Genomic DNA, 19,297 nt, shown 5'->3' with positions numbered 1-19,297 from the left:
ATATACATACATCCAAGACACATTACTTGTATGATGTGTATAACTAGTATATGCATATGAAATTGGAGGCCATTTACATGTATATATACCTCATGTAATATGAACGATAATTATACGATTTAAGTTTTTCTAGGATGTATGTATATCGCCTCCACTTTTGCATGTATGGGCTGGCAGGCGCATCATATACATGCAATTTATATTAGTCATACTTGTATGGTTTTAAATATAATCCTCAAAATAAAATGATTACACTAAACCTTCGTTTCAAACAACTTATACAGTAACCAAATCACGCAATAAACATCAAGAATTGCTGGGAATCTCTTATCAATATTTGTTCAAACTTAAAAAGGTGCTTAACTCCAGTTTTGTTGACATCTTCTATGCATTCAATTAAATCGTACAATAAATCATATATAAACATAAACATTCCCACCTTTCATCCTTCATTAAACACCTCGTAGTAGAAATCTGTCAGTATGCATACACTCTCCTACGAAATATAGTGGAAAAAAAATATATTCGTCGATGTAAACAAGCGGTGAAAAAGGAGACACTTTTCGACGAGTGATTTGTATGAAGTTCCACTGCCGTGGTTGTAGTTTATTTCTCAATATTCAAAAGATCCGCTTTCTCCCCATCAAAAATAATAAATATCCCATACCTACACTGTAACGCTATTCACGAACTCACCCTTCGGATGCAAAATTGTTTTCGCACTTGAATCGGAAGGGAAGCTGTTCCACCCTCATTCAAAGCATACAATCCACTCCTGTAAGAAGATTGTCTTTCTAGCCCAACCCCCGAAACCACACCCTACCAGCAACGATTGGAGGAAACGTTCCTCTGGTAAACAATTAACTTAATCTGATTGCATAGGAATTAAATACCTTGGCATCCCGCGAACATTCCTAAGCTTTTGACAATACCCGTCCTCTCAAAATATTTCCATCAGGTCCTCCAATTACCCTTATCGCCTCAACGATAACATCGAACGTCATGCGTCATGGTTAATTTACCCAAATCCGCATAATAATCTCATATCGTAAATTTTAATCAGTCTTAAAATGATTCCCATGTTAAAATAGCATTCGTTGACAAATGCCATACGGAACGATTAATATACAATAATGAGTCAAAGGTAACCAGGCATGAAAGCAGCGAGCGGCAGTCAGTGGCGCCAACACCGGTGGACACGTGGCGCCGGGAGTTATTCAAAATGAATGTTTAAGCTGAATACACCCATATCGGGTTCACTGCAATCCGGGGAACGGCCATCGAAGGGATGAAATGTGGTGTTTACACTTCCATCAGTGAAGTATCCTTTGAGGATTAAGTGGCGTTTTATAAATTGACAGCTGCCAGTGGGTTGCGAGTAGCAACCCCAGATAATGATGATTGTAATTGAAAATTCGGTATTAATTTTGCAATTATGATAATAATGGTTAACCCTCCAGCGCGGGTTGTTGGTAGGTCATACGTTGTAATTGAAAGCGGCAATAATTGACTGATGATATTTTAATAACAGAATTGGATGAATGTTATATTTTTGATTTTGTTTTCCCATTTCCAGTTGACATTCGCAATAACAATCGTTCTAATAAAGCCATCTGTCCCATCGTGTATAGCAAAACTAAATCACCTGAAATACGTTAACATACAAACCCCGACCTATCGATTTGTGAGTGCGTGGGGACAACACAAGAACATAAGCGCCTGATGACCATTGGAGTGTGCAACCGTTGAGAGGATTACATTGATATGCCAATATCGTACATCGAATAATAACCACCAAATAATCCCAAAACGACCAACAAAACACCAAACAATCTCTACAAGCACTCTTTGAATGTGATAGGGGGACTCCCATGTGTACCATCATACATTTCGCCAGGATAGGTACAATACGGCCAACAGCGTGACAGATGGGAAAGTTTGGATTCCTCGGGGATGATTGTACCGACGGAAATCGTTCGGAATCCGTTGCGTCGAAAAGTTCATGCGGAAAATTGCAAAGCGCAAGGTTTTTTCTCCTCTTTTTTCAAAGCAAAAGAGCTTGTATTTTGGCAAAGAACGGCGATTAACTTTTTTGCACACGCCGGGAAGAGATACTCAACCGAATGCGACACAGAAAAAAATCAATTTAGGAAATCGGATAAGCCTTATCTGTTTGAATGATTTCAGCCGCGGGAGCGATGTGGACCGGGAAATAACGCTAGAGCAGGTTGTTAGTGGAAAGTGGAATAGTTTTTGTGGTATGTGAAATGCCTTTCATACAAATTGGATTCGATAACTGCTCAATGTAGCATCTAGATTAATTTGACGACCCCAGAAATGCTTACTTTCACGTGTGAATGTTTAATATACCGAATGATATCCGTTGATTTGTAAATAAGAGAATAAGCTACCAATTACACTGTTTAGCAATATTATTCAGATTCATATAATAGTATATGTTTATATTTTTAGGTTACAATCCTTTATAAAAATAATGCAGAATAATTTCTATTCACAGAATAGAACATTTAAATATAGTCGTCTTCGAATAACACATTTTATTGTATCAGTTAAAAACACTGTATTACTCGCTCCTCATTCTTTTCTCGAATTTTTTTTGTCTGATACCAAAGCTGATTATAAACCTCAACAGTGACAGCGATTCTGTTAGAGGCGATACCTGTGCAATACCTCAAACGAACAGGTAATTTTAGATTCTAACACTTAACCTGAAACAAATTTTGAGTTGAGATTTTGAGAATAAACATAAGGCCACCGACTTGAACCAACTATCAGGGGTAAGGATATCTTCTTCTTCTTCTTCAATGGCACTAACGTTCCTAGAGGAACTTCACCGTCTCAACGTAGTATTACTTGCGTCATTTTTATTAGTACTTAGTTGAGATTTCTATGCCAAATAACACGCCTTGAATGCATTCTGAGTGGCAAGCTCTAGAATACGCGTGATCACAGTGCAAGTCGGAGGAAATTACTTTGACGAAAAATTCCCCCGACCAGAACGGGAATCGAACCCGAACACCCGGCATGTTAGTTATGACGCTAACCACTCGGCCAAGGGAGCACAAGTAAGGATATACATTCTGTGAAATATATACCGGGAGTTTGTAATTTTAAATCTTCCCTCTGAACATTTTTCTTTGTTTTAGCACTCCTACACTCGCGCATAGGTCTGTGAGATCGAGAAATCGATAATTCGTTCATTTCTCAAAAAAAATATACCCCCCGACTTTGCGATTCTCTCTAGCTTTGTCATTCGTCGTTCGTCATCGTTTAGCGTATCGCATGTGTTGGTACGAAGGGGACGTGTGTCATTTTTTTAACACTTTCGGTCTGATATACCGACGCGAGTATAGGAGTAATTTTTTTGAACAAGTGACTTTTGACATAGAACTACGTCTTTTTTCCTGTTTTAAAGTAGGGTAAATGATCTTGATTTGTCCGATATGGGGTGTTTTTACGCAACTAGTAAATGCAAATCGATTTTTCTTCATGAAAATCACATATAATCGATACGTTTGGGTTTGTTGGAAACCCCCAGGCTCTAGTTGCTAATACTACCATAAGGTGTTGAAATTATTCAAATTTTTATGTTTTTTAACGATTTTCCTCAAATAGGAATTATTATCACGGTTTGACCACCTCTGATCATGATTTATCCAAAAAATGATCATGGTTTGTCCGGTTTCAGAAACCACCATTTTTGAATTAAAACATTCGAATTCTCAAGTAGATGTTGCATTTATCATTGCTTGAGTTTACTGTTATCATACTGATTCATTCATAATTTAGGCTTTCTTTAGAATATTGCCTTTTTTTGTGCATCTTAAAAGTGTTACCCTCAACATACTCAACACAGAGAAACTTTATTTCTGCTATGCGCAATGGACACAATAAACAAACTGCAGCGCGTCAAGCGGTTGCTATAGAAATCATGTGGACAAAACAACATTATTGAATTGGACAACTCATGATCAGAATTGAGTTCATCAAAATGCATTAATTTAATGGTTTAGCACTAAATGGTGTGTAAGCATGATGTTTACTATATTTGTAAGTGTTATAATCCAGAAAATGTCTGAATACTTGTGAAATAATCATCTGGTGATCGATTAAAAGTTAGCTCGAATGAGGGGTGCGTTGGCACAAATAGAAGTGTATTTTATAATTCTTTAAAACATGTGATTCCGTAAAAATATACTATAAAACAACTGTAAATCATGAAAAAGAGAATTTTATTCATATGTTTTGAAACATTCAGGTATTCGAATGTTTCAAAACATATGAATAAAATTGACAAAGGTGTGCTAAATTAGAGCATTCAAAAAAGTGGACAAACCATGATCATATTTTCAACTGGGCAAACCAAAATAATTTACCTTATTGTTCAATAAAACGTATAAATTAATGTTAGTAAGATGCATAAGATTGTTACCGGACTATTCTTATTTGATTTTAATGTTTTTTGTCACCGGATTAAACGAATTCATATATCATTCGTCGATATATTCGTCGTTAGACTCATACGTGTAAAAGCAAGATACAAATGTTTGACTTTCGTCGCTAGATACAATGGTCATACACATTTGTGAAAGAATTACACTCTTGGGAGAATTGTAAACTGTAAACAATAAACTAATCGATGGCTTATGATTATTTTTTACAGTTACAGCTTCGGGGATATTTTTTCATCATATTAGGCTGTCAAAAAAGTCCTGCGGTATTTTTTTTGAATTTTCATTTGTTCATAAAATTAGTTACAATCATCTGTTTTAAGTCAAATATGCGCCGTTTTGTTCGATGACTTGTTCCCAACGAGATGCCAACTTCATAATACCCCTGTTATAGAAGCTCGCTCCCTTATTGGCCAAAAACTTGGATAGCCAATTTTCACAGGCCTCTTTTGTGGCTAACTTCTGACTACCTAGCTCGTTCGCCATGGACAAAAACAGGTGGTAGTCACTTGGTGCAAGGTCCGGAATATACGGCGGATGCAAAAGAACCTCCCATCCGAGCTCCCGGAGCTTCTGGCGCGTCACCAAAGAAGTGTGTGGCCTGGCGTTGTCCTGATGGAAGACAATGCGGCCTCTGTTTATCAATTATAGCCTCTTCTTCATGAGTGCTACCTTCAAGCGGTCCAGTTGTTGGCAGTACAGGTCCGAATTGAGCGTTTGGCCATAGGGAAGCAGCTCATAATAGATAATTCCTTGACAATCCCACCAAACACACAGCAGAACCTTCCTGGCCGTTAATGAGGGCTTGACCACCGTCTGAGCCGCTTCAGCGGGCTTCGACCACGACCGTTTGCGCTTCACGTTGTCGTAAGTGACCTACTTTTCATCGCCAGTCACCATCCGCTTCAGAAACGGGTCGATTTTGTTGCGATTCAGCAGCAATTCACATGCGTCGATACGGTCAAAGATGTTTTTTTTGCGTCAACGTGTGTGGCACCCATACATCGAGCTTCTTTGTGAATCCAAGCTTCTTCAAATGGTTAATAACGGTTTGATGACTTATCCCCAGCTCTTGGCCGATGCTACGGCTGCTACTATGCCGGTCTTTCTCGGCTAATTCAGCGATTTTGTCGCAATTTTCGACGACAGGCCTTCCGGAGCGTGGCGCATCTTCGATGACCTCTACACCAGAACGAAAACGTTGAAACCATCGTTGTGCGGTGGAAATGGAAACTGTATCGGGTCCATAAACTGCACAAATTTTATTGGCAGCTTGAGATGCATTTTTGCCTTTGTCATAGTAGTACTTTAAATATGTCGGATTTTCTCTTTATTTTGCTCCATATTTGCGACACTTTTTTGACAGCCTAATATATGGACATCAGAGTGGCAGCGAAAATGGTCATGTTCGAAAACCGACCATGTACAATTTGTTTATTGGCCCAAAAAATGACCTAGGCAAAGTTTCAGCTCAATCGGACATGATTTAGGGGTGCCTAAAAGCCCTCAAAGTTTTGATTTTTTGAACCTCGAAAATCCTTCAAGGGGGGAGTAAAGGAAATTTGGAAAATCGAAATTTTTTTTCGACGCCAAATGACTTAAAAATTAATTAAATTAAACGTCGAGATCTGGTGCTATCTCGAAAAAAAAATTTTGTACGAAAATCGACTTTTTGGGACTGAGCCTGAGCGGCCAAAGAATAAAAAAATTTGAGTGCTTTGAGGCACTCCTAAATCATGTCCGATTGAGCTGAAATTTTGCACAGGTATTCTTTTTGGGCTAATAATCAAAATGTACATGGTCGGTTCCCTAAATTCGATAATTATTTTTTTCCCATACCTTTATTGCCTCTCAGGCTAAGTCCCAAAAAGTCGATTTTCGACCAAAAATTTTTTTTTCGAGGCAACACCAGATCTCGACGTTTCATGCATTTTTAAGTCATTTGGTATCGAACAAAGAATCGATTTTCCAAATTTACTTTACTTCCTCCCTGGAAGATTTTCGAGGTTCAAAAAATCAAAACATTGAGCGCTTTGAGGCACCCCTAAATCATGTCCGATTGAGCTGAAACTTTGCACAGGTCATTTTTTCGGACCAATAAACAAATTGTACATGGTCAGTTTTTGAAATTCGATGATGAAATGTTTTCCATACATCCATTGCCACCCTAATGGGCATATATCGACAAGAAAAAAATCGCAGGAAACTCCTAGGAATCCTTTTATATCATCTTTTTATGCCCCATTAAAAAACAGGCATTAAGTTTTTCTTTACCAAGAACACAGAGACAAAAAATATTAGAAATATGAAAACTTGAAATTCCAGAACCTTTATTATCTGGTAACCTAAGATAAGATCAGACAATAGGGGGTCTTTTACGGACCAAATTTCTGTCAGATACGAACCACATTTCTGTCAGCCGTTCTGATTTCTGATTGGCTGATTTCGATAAATTTTGTAAACAAAGTCAATTTTTTCAGGGTTGCCAATAAAAATAAATAGCGTTGGATTTGTATTGAATTCAGAAATAGTGAATTTAATGAATATTACGATATTTAGTTTAAAGGAAATGTGAAGGAATTATATGCGGGTTATGTATTTCCTTTTTTCACAATGGAATAAAGTGAACGGCAAAACTCTCGTTTGTCAATTTAGCTTCGTTATGTCCCTAATGTGATTTCACATTTCGGAATATAATTTCCATTGCTAAGAAGAAATGGAAAGTCTCATCATTCACTATGCAGATGGGAGAGTAGTTAGCTCTAGCTCGTAAATATGAAAAAGAGATGGTTGATACCATCCAGGTTGTGTTTTACTGATTACCATTTGTTACACTGCTGAATTTTGAATTTTGTTCTGTTCTGTCGAGGAAAGTTTTCGCTTCATCGACGGTGTACACATAGACGAATTCAATATTCATGTGATGCACATTGTCACTAAAATCAGATGAAGCTGAAATTCGATATGATGTCGATGCTGCTTCACTGTTCATCAATTTCTGGGCTGAACATTCTTCTAGCCTCTTTGATAGCAATTCCATCAATCGAACAAGATGTTCTTGTGTATCGGCTGTATACGAAGCATTCGGTACCACGGTCATGTGTTGCGAAAGAGTTACAATTTTCAAGTTGTTCCTGAATAGCAATGGAGTTGAGCGCAGTTGTTTTGCGCGGAGAAAAGTTTCTCCAGACAATCTTAGACGAATTGTTATGGATATCATTATTATATTATAGATATGGGTATTTAAAAGACTTATTTTATCTTTTTAAAACATATTTTTGAGATTGCCTAATTGAAAACATGCAAAATCATTAAATTCGCACCAACCAAATGTTTTCGATTCATAAAAACCGAAAAAATCCTAAATTTTATGATATTTGGCAACTCTGGCATCTTCATGTCATGGCTTCGTTATGGTATGTTCTGTTTCTCATTCAAATGAAACCACAATCGATTAATACGTTTTAATGTTATTTTCTAGCTCTTTATACTTTCATTAAATATATATTCAGTTGCTTAAAATTTACTCTGTTTTGAGGTGGCTGAATAAGATGACTATTGAAACTGAATGAAGCTGAATGATCTTGTATCCAAACGTTGAAAATATTGCAGAATACAAATGGTGACTTAGTTATGACGAAAACACGGGTGTATGGATTGTGTAAGGCATCTAGATACGGTCGAGAAGAAATGAACGAATTGTCACGTCAAAAATGATCATCCACCTTTTCTTATGAACATATCGACAAAATAAAAGAAATGGTGCTCGGAAATCGTAATTTAAGTTTGAGATGGCTAACCCGTGAATCAAATATCTCTCACGAGACTGTTAATTATACCCTATAATCAGAAAGTACCGGGAATGTTTAATTAAAACAAAATAGAGTTGAATTTCAGGCAAATTTTTGTTATTTTCCCCAAAATATGATCCATCTGAAACAACACACATGTGTCAACGCTTGACCCAGTCCTCCATGCATCCCTGGTGGGCCGACGAAAGGGTGGCCTATGGTTCCGTCGTCGCATTCTTTTTGATCTCCTCGATCGATTGGAATCTCTTTCCACGAAGTGGCAACTTCAACTAGGGGAACAGAAAAATTCGCACGGTTGATGTTTGGTCAAATAATTCAGTACAATTCAGGTTCGGGTATACATTTGATAAAATCTACTTCACTTCTACATTTTCTACATCAGCAATTCCATTAAAATGTAGAAGGGTGTGTGCCTAGGGGCACGGATGTAAGTTTGACGTAAGACTGTGATTGTTAGAAACAATTGTTTTTTTTTAAATATAACTCTTTTCATTTGTTATTTTAACTCTGTTGAAAATCTAAATGGTGGCCATGAAAAGGACCGTTTGTTATATGTACTCATAACCGTCAAACGGGTTGTAACAAACAAAAAACAAACTTAGATTTTGGAGGAGGTTCAACTGTTTAACTGAAAAAGATTAATGAATATCATTGTGACACATAAAAAGGTGGAATTGGCGAATCTAAGTTAAATTTACAACCAAATGGCGCAGCGAGTAAAATGATGATGTTTTGTTTTTTGGTTTAAAAAGTGCTTGCTTTTTTGAGAAATCTGATTTTTTCTTCAAATTTCCCGGTTCTAGTATTCTTTCTAGGCTGAAAATGTTAGGGATTTATCATTTTACATTTTATCATTCCTAACATAACATATAATGGCATATGGTTTGGTTAAAAATTTTTAATTTATATTTTTTTTACTAGGCAACCGGTGGGTGGTATATGTTGCGCTTCAATTACTGAACAGCTTTTTCGTATTGGCCGAACGGAATCCCCTTCATAATTAATTATATCAACCAACTTAATATGATATTGATTGCATCTCCATTATCCACAGTATAAATCGGGTTTTCCAATAACCCGATATAAATAATTATTTTGTTTTTAAATAAAACAAAAACGGTATCAATGAAATTGTTTATTCATGTGAAAGTACATTTGATGCCATTATGTATGAAACTCGATTTCTTTTGCATGTGCACCACGTTCACGCTTGTAGAAGTCCAGACGCTGAACTCAATTTTCGACAATTTTCAAGCATAAATCCCGATACTGCTGCTATTTTACGTTCGATATTCGTAGGAAGTTCATCAATCGTAATTGGCTTGTTGGGATAGACCATAGACCTGATCAATTCGGGCCAAAAATATTCGGTTATCATTTAGCGGTAGCGATTCCCATTCACAGCAACGTGCCGGTCTTGATCATCACGGAAGAAGTACGGCCCAATGACGCTGCCAGACCTTAAATCGCAACAAACCGTGATTTTTTCAGGATGCAATGGTAACTCATAGAGTACGTGTGGATTGCTGCCTGACCAATAACGCATATTTTGCTTAAATGACGAAGGCATGCAGCCAGAAATGAGCCTCATCGCTGAAGATGATTTTTCTATGAAAATCCGGAACATTCTCAAGTTGTTGCTCAGCCCAATTCACGAACATTCGACGCTTCTGGTGGGTAACCGGCTTCAGTTCTTGCGTCAATTTGATCTTTTAAGGGTGTAGGTCAAGATCATTTCACAAAATTTGCCACAACGACGTCACAGAGATGCCCAACGCTTGAGAACGACGTGTGAGAGACTGATTTGGGTCTTCCTCAATTGATGCGCTAGCGGCAGCAATATTCTCGACACTTCTTTGTCACACTGGAACATTTTGTGCTGTGTCTGTGGATTGAAATTTTTCCTCTAGACGCTCAATTGTTGACCTGGCAGGACGATTATGACGACCATAACTTGGACGTAGCGCTCTTAAAGTTGAGACCATTGACTCCGAATTTCGGTAGTAAATTTTAATAATCTCTCATTGTTGGATCGTATATCTTTACATTATGAAATGGCAAACCTTACTGAAAGGAAATGTCAAGAGAGGGGAGAAAAATAGAGTCGTTTGCTGTCTCTATCGGTCTACTTTTGTAGCGTATCCCTATTGAAACACCCGATGTAAAGTTATTACATTCCCCAACAAATAATGTTCCGAACAACGGGGTAACGAAGTAAGAAATACTATTTTTATCTATAATCTATTTCCGTAATCATAAATTTATTTGACTTAGGATTATAGATCTTAAATATTTAGACTTATGTTTAAAAATGATAAATCATGACTCCTTGTCTTCTTCCGCATAATTTAATAAACAGAAGAAAAGGGTGGTAATCAATGGCTTCAATGGTATTTCTGTGTACATTTTTGAACAGAATGTGGTTTTGGATTCTACCACGTTATCTCATCTAACCCGTTTGAAGGATACAAGTTCATACAAAAAACAGTTTTCCGAGGGTTCTGAAAAAAAATACAGATTTTGATCAATGAAAAAACTCAATTCAAATGCAATTACTACTCACAATCACAGTTTATTAGTGCTTATTAGACAATGTAAACGATAGGTCAGATCCTCAATTATCGGTTCTGTAGCAAACTCGAATTGGAACATTTTTGCAGGCGAGCTACACCGAGAGAAATAATTAGTAAATATGACGAATTTTTTGGTAAATGCTACCAGTTCATAGTCATTTTATACCGTACTAATAAACATATATGTCAAGCATAACCATGATTTATAAGCCCAATATCGGCTACATTTTCCCGCCGAGAATGCACTAGAATTATATCTTTATTACACCTCCGTAATACCTTATGGCAACAATAAAAATGGTTGAACGCGCTTTTCTCACCAGTTTTCAGATATGACAACATCCAAGTTTACTAATGTTATCGAGTAAAATATACTAACCTCTGGTAGGGATGCGGGTTTGTTGACAATTTGTACATTCTACTAGTGTTTGCATCACCAAATGTATTTGGTAGTTTTCGACCGAGGATTCTGTATTCAGTGTACTCACGAAAGAAAAAAGTTGATGGTAGGAAAATCGATCAAATTACTTACACCCCTTTCCTTTTGAGCACCTCACTTAAAATTTATAGATTACATTCACCCTACAGCTTGAATTAACGCACGTTTTTCCGCCTATGGTTTTTCCTAGATCTTCTCACACTCCAAATTTTATAGCGGAATGTGAAGAATCACACAACTTAGACAAAAGTGGCTGCCCCGTTTGCTAGCGCAAGAAAAAATATGACCAAGTCCAGAACATTAACAGAACTCCTTGTATGCTGTTACGTTTAATCCACTCTCTCAACATCACATTGTCAGTTTACTTTGTTTTGTATTGTGAAAAGTACCGTATTTTGCTATTTAAAGTATCAGTTTTCCAAACCAAATGCTTTCATTTATGCTTCCTAGAATTTCTGAAGATTGAAAAATTCAATTGCAATTTTTTTTTCTGTAAGTGGTGAGAAAATCCTGTACAAAAATTGTGTTGTATTATAATAATAACTTTTAGTAGAAATATCGGAAAATTCAGAGGAAATAGGTTAAGTTAGGGTTAGGGCTACGAGCTTCAGGTAATTAAATAATACCAAGTAGATATTTTCATTCAAACTTTACCAATTGAAAGTTGTCTTTGAGTCTTCTTATCTGGTGGAGAATAGTTTGGTTCCCGAACTCGAACTCGAACTAATTCCCGAACACTACTGAAAGAGGTCATTTGTGAAAACTGTATAAATATTGACAATGGTTGAATCAAAAAAGGAAATTCGAGAGCACAATCAAAAACAAGTTGAAAAATGCATGGTTTCTGCATGTGAGAACTACCTTGGAAAGCCCGGAAGTAAAATATACGTGTTTTATTTTTCAGTTTTAGGTTACATTATCATCATTTTCCTAGTTCAAAAACAAAATCTAGTTGTCTCACCGATCGTTTACGTTTTGCGTTAGATCGCCAATTAGGTTTGTACAAATTTCAAACCAAACTTTATCTGTTAAAAAAACTTTATCTGCCAAAAATTTTTTAATATTTGACCTCCGCAAAAACTGTGTACGGCCACCGTAATCGATGCGATGCTTTGTTGTCGTCTGAGTGCGATGTTCAAAATCAACTGTGTATCTGGCCCTACCTCGCACGGGTACACCGCTAGTTTCATCGCAGCTGAACTTGACCGAGGAAGCAAACGTCAACGCAGCCGTCTCTCATTCAGTTCAAATCATTCAAAGTGTGCAGGTGCGAAGTGTACGTTGTGTTCAGATCGGAAAATATAAAAGCACAATAATGCAGGAGCAAAACGGCAAACGAGAAATCTCGGAAGAGCCTCCGATGAGCCGTCTTTTCGTGATTTGTGGCCGGCAGATTTCCAAGGATCAACTTATCAAGCATTTCGAGGAAGACGGCGAAATCGAGGAGTGCGTTGTTATCGTGGATAAGAAAACCGGTCAGGGTAAAGGTGTCGCTTACGTGAAGTTTAGGAAAACCTCATCCGCAGCGCGGGGCCTCAGGAAAAATGGATCGTACATTGAGAATGAAACGAGGCCGATCAAAGTAATGATTTCAGCCAGGTAAATGTTTCATTTTGATGCTGTTTGAAAACAAAATGGCGAACGCCGGTAGAATGCGCAGTTCTGCAATTTTTGCTTTCTCTTTTCTAGTTACCAAAAAACGAAAGAAGACGGAAGCCCGGAGGAGGTAAACGAGTTCAAATTCCGTCGTCTTTTTGCCGTTGTACCCAGCTCGAAAGATGAAGCTACGATCAAGGATGAGTTCGCTAAGTTTGGAACGGTTACCCAGGTACGGCTCGTTCCCGATAAGAAAAATGAAAAACAGTGTGCGGCATACATCACATTCACCTCCTTTTTGGAGACGGCACTTGCCATAGAGGGATGCGATTCAAGCTACAGAGCCAAGTTTTGCTTGCCCCGGGAAAATTTGAAGAAAGACGAAAAAGACACCGGCAAGTTTGGAGCCAGCGAAGAGACGAAACGCAAAAGGACGCACTCTCCGGATTCGAGCCGACAGGCAGCGGATGTGAAGCTAGTTGTCATCTGCAGTAGCGGTTTGAATCAAGACCGTTTGTGGAGGATTTTTGACATCGCTCCCGGAATGAAGTATTGCAATATTGTAACGCAAAGTAGGTGCCTGGAAATTTGTTTCGTAAACATGATTAAGTTAATAATGTTTTTTTTCCAGACGACATCAACACAACCGCTTCCGTCGTTTACTCAAGTCGCGATGAAGCTCAGCGTGCTGTTGATAAAATCCATGGTCTTGAATATCCGATCGGGGAGAGAATTATTGTTCGCTACGAGAACGAATTTCGAGAAGAAATCGGTACAAACGATGTGCTTTCACAGCTTGGACCAATCAAACCTATTTTGAATTCCCAAACTCCCTGTGCCAAAAAGGCATTTTTCATCTGCATGCCAGAGGCCGTTTCTGTTAAGCTCCTACAGGATGCATTCTGCCGCTTCGGTGATTTGATTAATGTGTATCTCATTCCTGGAAAACGTCACGGCTATGCTGCGTTTGCAAGTGAAGTTGCAGCGGATCGAGCAATTCAACAACTCCATGGTATTCAACTGGGTGATTGCCGATTGAAGGTGCTCGAATGTATGGAGCAGAACGAAACCAAACGGAAGCGACCGATGGAACATTAAATTATGGATTAACAAGGGTAAGTATCCTGGAAGCAAATATTTCTCGATAGATGGTTTCTCTCATTTCAGGAATGGAGTCGGATTTTTCTTGTTTATTACAATACTTCTCTTTACAGCCGTTGTTTCAGTTTTTGTTGTTTTTAACCGAAACTATTTTCCAATTTTTGTCGTCCACAGAAATATGAAAAAGAACTCCAGATAAAGAATATACAACGGAAGAGAAATTTGAATACATTTTATGAAACACGAACAAGAGGACATGTACTGAAACAAAACTATCATTATTATTCCCTCGAATGTATGGAATCCATTGTACGGTTAATACGGATTTGCGGTTATTGAAATGTAGCAGGAAAAGGGATTATACATATTTCAAATTGAAACGGAAAGATTAGACCAGGAAAGAACAGTAACTGTAATGTTAATCATTCTCGGACAAATGGAACGATGTGTAACTTATGAATTTAGAATCTGTGGAAGTCTAAGCAAATAATTCTAATGAACAATATTTCGTTTCCTATTTAAGCATTTGCATTTATTTCCAACAAAAAAGGAAAAATAAAATCATAGAACAATAAACCCGTTTTTGTAGTCGTTATAAATCCGAAAGTCAAATTATATTTCTCCTGTATTAACTTCTTTTACAATTTCGTTAATGAAAGTGTCTAAATAAAAATATTCAAATAATAAGTTAACCGGTTGCATTGAAGGGCCAATTACAATATTTCGGATATAATCAAAAATTTGTTTAAAAAAAATAACACCTTCCTCCCCGACGGGGAATTGAACCCCGGTCTCCCGCGTGACAGGCGGGGATACTGACCACTATACTATCGAGGACTTGTGAGAATGGGTTTCATTTTTCATGTTCTGTATCCTAAACATTTTTTTCGAGTTTTTTCGTTTGAAAGCGTTTCAATATTGATGGAAATGATTCATTAGGAAAGAATTTGACAATTGGCAGATTTTTCCCGATTTTTCCGCTGGATTGTCGTAAACTGTGACGAAACGATGTACCGTTGTGTGGAGCTACTTTTGATGATTTTTTTTATGTTTCCATTTTAGGATAGTTGCAATGATAATGGGTGGATTTCAAATAACCCAAACCCAAGAGCTTCTTATGCAGCCCAAATCTTCTGAGCGATGTGATTTTTTCACCACATAATTGAGCATGGATTAAAATTGATCTTTTCCGAATCAGATTTACTTGTAATGGTGACAAAATAATAACAAAATACATAAACCACCACCAACACTCGTAAATCACATACGCGTCACTTAGTCTCATAATCATTACTTCTTTCTGTAAGACAAAGATACATCCAGCACAAATCGTCGGTAAAATGACACTTACGTTTAGATATTTGAAAATCAACTTGGAATATCGAGACAAAACAACAAAAGCAGGGTGAATTGGAAATTTCGAATAAAATCCACCGATAGAAGATCTCGTGGAAGATGCAACTATCGCTGTCGCAAAATTGTAGTCAGCAATAAAGAAGTTTTACAGGTAAACTTCGATATAACGTACCCTCGTTATAACGTACCCTCGATATAACATCACTCGATATAACGTACACATGATCGAAGTCCAAAAAAAAAATTGTTTTTTAATTTTTTTTTTCTGAAAGAACAATAAATTATCTGTATTTTGATACTAAAGCTTGTGTTGTAACATTAATCAATCCCGAAATACTACTGTTTTGTGATTCCGGATTCTAAATGATTAAAACTTCAATCAACTGAACAAAGGGAAACATCATGAGAAAAGTTGGCTTCGTCTTCTTATTGATTTTATTCATCAACCTTACTCAAACAGCAACACAATGAAGTAATATAAGCTACGTTTCAGAGTTCTTTATTATGCTTCGATATAACGTACATTTCGATACAACGTACAATTTTGAAAGCAAAATGTACGTTATATCGAAGTTACCCTGTACTCAAAAACAAAAAGCAAAATAAATTTAAACGAATCATTAGATTCGTCAACAAAATAGAATTTTTTATAAAAATGAGGACAAATGCTAGAATATGAAAAATGAATCAGGTAACCCAAAAACATCTCAAAGTCAGAACATGACCTGCTAAATCAGGAAAAATGGTATCCCTATCGAAATTGGACGATTTTCACTACGCGACCGATTTTCCATTTTTCAATTTGCACCTCCAATGTGATTTCGAAAAGCGTATACTACATCGAAATTATTAAATCTAATTTATATATTTTTTAAAATTAAATTGAAGTGCTCCAATTTATTTAATTTTTTATTCATATCAAGCATCGGTGGTTCAGTGGTAGAATGCTCGCCTGCCACGCGGGCGGCCCGGGTTCGATTCCCGGCCGATGCAATCATCTGTCTTTTTTTTTATTACTAATTACAAACAACAATAACGTGTACTTTTGAAGACGAATATGGAGCAATTTCACGGCAAATCAGCCGGCCACAGACCACAGATCAAACCCTCTTTTTTTTTATACATGTTACTTATGACGGAAACTACCTAAAATCACAATTTTCATTATCATACGACCGATTTAAATTACGACTGATTGTTAAAGGGTGTATTCAAAATCATTGATACTTCTTTCGAAAAATCGTAACTCAATATTCAGATGTCTGATTAAAATAAGATGTTTGACAAAGTTGTTGAAAAAATCATCAGCGATGGAGATCGATCCGCGGTCGAATAAAGATCGGTTCATCCATGCAACTGAAAGACGTAGTTCTACGTCAAAACAAATTAATTGAAATTTCAAATCCTCATCTTTTTTTATCTGAAAACTACATTGAAGTTTTCAAAAGTCTGGCTCGGCTTTTCAATCGAAGCGTGGTGGAATTCCGTTGTTGGAAATTAGTCACGCTATTTTTTCCAGCCATTTCGTCTCTCTTCCATGTATCTGGCTTCAGAATCCAGAACTTTGCAGCACAGCCGATTTCTTGCTTACATTTGTTCTGACATTTGTACCGTTCACCCCAAAGTATATTGAAATAATCTCCAGGTATGTTACATTACTCGATACATTATTGTGAGTTGTTGATATTCAATCTTAGCGTTTATTATATTTAATGAAAATTTAATAGCAAAAATATAAATATGACAATTATATTGCAAGTGGTTTGTGCGGTGGTTGGTATCATGTTGTCTCGTTTCAAATACACAGGGTTTAGTAGTAAAACGTATGCTTCCTAAATTGGTTCATAGCCTGCGTAATAAAACGCGGCATACCTGAAAATTTTATATGTGTTGCTCTTAAGGTAGTATCCCGGTATGACGACCGAAATTTCGACGTTTTTTCTTAAATTTTTGACGTAGGACTACGTCTTTCATTTCTATACCGGGGTGTAAAATCAAAGTTTCGAAAACGAAAGCGTTACGCCGGAGACCGAGATTTTGATCGTTAATAGCTCCTAAACAACTGAACGAAATGGTATGATAAACACTTCATTCGATAGATAAAATGTCTACGCGTTCTATACTTGTTACCTTCTGATCCAAAAACTTGTTTCAATAGTCTTAAAATTGCTTTCAAAACAGGCTATTGAAATCACCAATCGGTATATAAGCGAGCGCCGCTCGGAAATCCACTCAGTTCTAATTGAACAGCGATTGGAGCATGTTGTCGCTGTTGCGGTGAAGCTCTTTATTTATCATGAAAGCGCGGATGAACGGTGTCACCAAGAGCCTGTTTGTGCACCCTAGGCCAGAAGGGAATCTATCAGGAGGAGAGTGATGCCACAAACGGTTCCCTGGGAAGACATCGCTACACACACATACACGCGCGGCTATTAACAGGTGGTTATCGAGTTGGCATTAACCACTGGTGGGCTTCCAGTATCGAGGAAAATGTGGAAATATCTAATCGTTACTGAGAATAATCTGCCAGTTCCTCTGGGAATTTTCAAAATATATTCATGTGAAAGAGTTTAATTGAATGTTTTCTATCCATGTAACACTGTGACCAAATACATTTGGTTTTGTGGTTTTTCAATCAATCGCAATTAACAGGATAGCTTCAGAAGATTATTCTTCCCCATCAGTAGGATATTTCCGTATCCAATATTGTATGCGCCCGCAATCGATTATTGCTCAGTCGCCGAAAGTTCCGAGCTCAGAGAGTTCATTCCCCTCTAGTTTGCCTTCCAAATTGCCATCGTAAACCACACCTTCTCTCGATTCAATCACACACAAAAAGCATACTTAAGCGATATTCTGGTGGTGAGACACATTAATTTTTCGTGAGGACATCGACAAGACAACATCGTTGCCTAACGTGCTGGAGGAGGTGGACGGCGAAGGATCGACACATACACGCGCAGAACTCTTTCCGTTAGGATGCCATTCAGCATCGAGAAAGTTCCGGAAAGATCTAATCATTGCTGGAAAATAATCTGCCAGTTCCTTTGGGAATTTTCGAAATATATTCATGTGAAAGAGTTTAATTGAATGTTTTCTATCAATGTTACACTGTGACCAAATATGTTTCAACCAAGTGCTATTAACAGGTGGTTATCGAGTTGGCATTAACCACTGGTGGGCTTCCAGTATCGAGGAAAATGTGGAAATATCTAATCGTTACTGAAAATAATCTGCCAGTTCCTCTGGGAATTTTCAAAATATATTCATGTGAAAGAGTTTAATTGAATGTTTTCTATCCATGTAACACTGTGACCAAATATGTTTCAATCAAGTGCTATTAACAGGTGGTTATCGAGTTGGCATTAACCACTGGTGGGCTTCCAGTATCGAGGAAAATGTGGAAATAACTAATCGTTACTGAAAATAATCTGCCAGTTCCTCTGGGAATTTTCAAAATATATTCATGTGAAAGAGTTTAATTGAATGTTTTCTATCCATGTAACACTGTGACCAAATACATTTGGTTTTGTGGTTTTTCAATCAATCGCAATTAACAGGATAGCTTCAGAAGATTATTCTTCCCCATCAGTAGGATATTTCCGTATCCAATATTGTATGCGCCCGCAATCGATTATTGCTCAGTCGCCGAAAGTTCCGAGCTCAGAGAGTTCATTCCCCTCTAGTTTGCCTTCCAAATTGCCATCGTAAACCACACCTTCTCTCGATTCAATCACACACAAAAAGCATACTTAAGCGATATTCTGGTGGTGAGACACATTAATTTTTCGTGAGGACATCGACAAGACAACATCGTTGCCTAACGTGCTGGAGGAGGTGGACGGCGAAGGATCGACACATACACGCGCAGAACTCTTTCCGTTAGGATGCCATTCAGCATCGAGAAAGTTCCGGAAAGATCTAATCATTGCTGGAAAATAATCTGCC

At 37.4% G+C, this 19,297-nt stretch overlaps 1 protein-coding gene and 1 non-coding gene across 2 annotated transcripts; both read left to right on the top strand.

Moving 5' to 3' along the window:
- The first annotated feature begins 12,517 nt into the window (after window positions 1-12,517).
- On the top strand, window positions 12,518-14,569 carry LOC129767716 (RNA-binding protein 45-like). Its single transcript, XM_055768873.1, has 4 exons — window positions 12,518-12,895; window positions 12,986-13,464; window positions 13,524-14,007; window positions 14,168-14,569. Exons 1-3 carry the CDS (start codon window positions 12,612-12,614, stop codon window positions 13,988-13,990), a joined length of 1,230 nt encoding a protein of 409 aa, XP_055624848.1. The 5' UTR covers window positions 12,518-12,611; the 3' UTR covers window positions 13,991-14,007; window positions 14,168-14,569.
- Window positions 14,570-16,271: 1,702 nt separating this feature from the next.
- Trnag-gcc (transfer RNA glycine (anticodon GCC)) lies at window positions 16,272-16,342 on the top strand. The gene has a single exon. It is a non-coding gene; the product is annotated as a tRNA-Gly (tRNA).
- The last annotated feature ends 2,955 nt before the right edge of the window (window positions 16,343-19,297 follow it).

Source organism: Toxorhynchites rutilus, chromosome 2 (genome assembly GCF_029784135.1).
Source record: "Toxorhynchites rutilus septentrionalis strain SRP chromosome 2, ASM2978413v1, whole genome shotgun sequence".
Lineage (NCBI taxonomy): Eukaryota > Metazoa > Arthropoda > Insecta > Diptera > Culicidae > Toxorhynchites > Toxorhynchites rutilus.
The sequence above is the reverse complement of the archived record's forward strand: the minus strand, read 5'-3'. Positions and strand labels throughout refer to the sequence as shown.

Excerpts from the sequence above, each read along its gene's own strand:
- LOC129767716 (XM_055768873.1), top strand. The coding sequence starts at position 12,612 with ATGCAGGAGCAAAACGGCAAACGAGAAATCTCGGAAGAGCCTCCGATG. Across the intron at positions 12,896-12,985 it reads AAAGTAATGATTTCAGCCAG|TTACCAAAAAACGAAAGAAG; the intron begins GTAAATGTTTCA and ends TCTCTTTTCTAG. Across the intron at positions 13,465-13,523 it reads TTGCAATATTGTAACGCAAA|ACGACATCAACACAACCGCT; the intron begins GTAGGTGCCTGG and ends TTTTTTTTCCAG.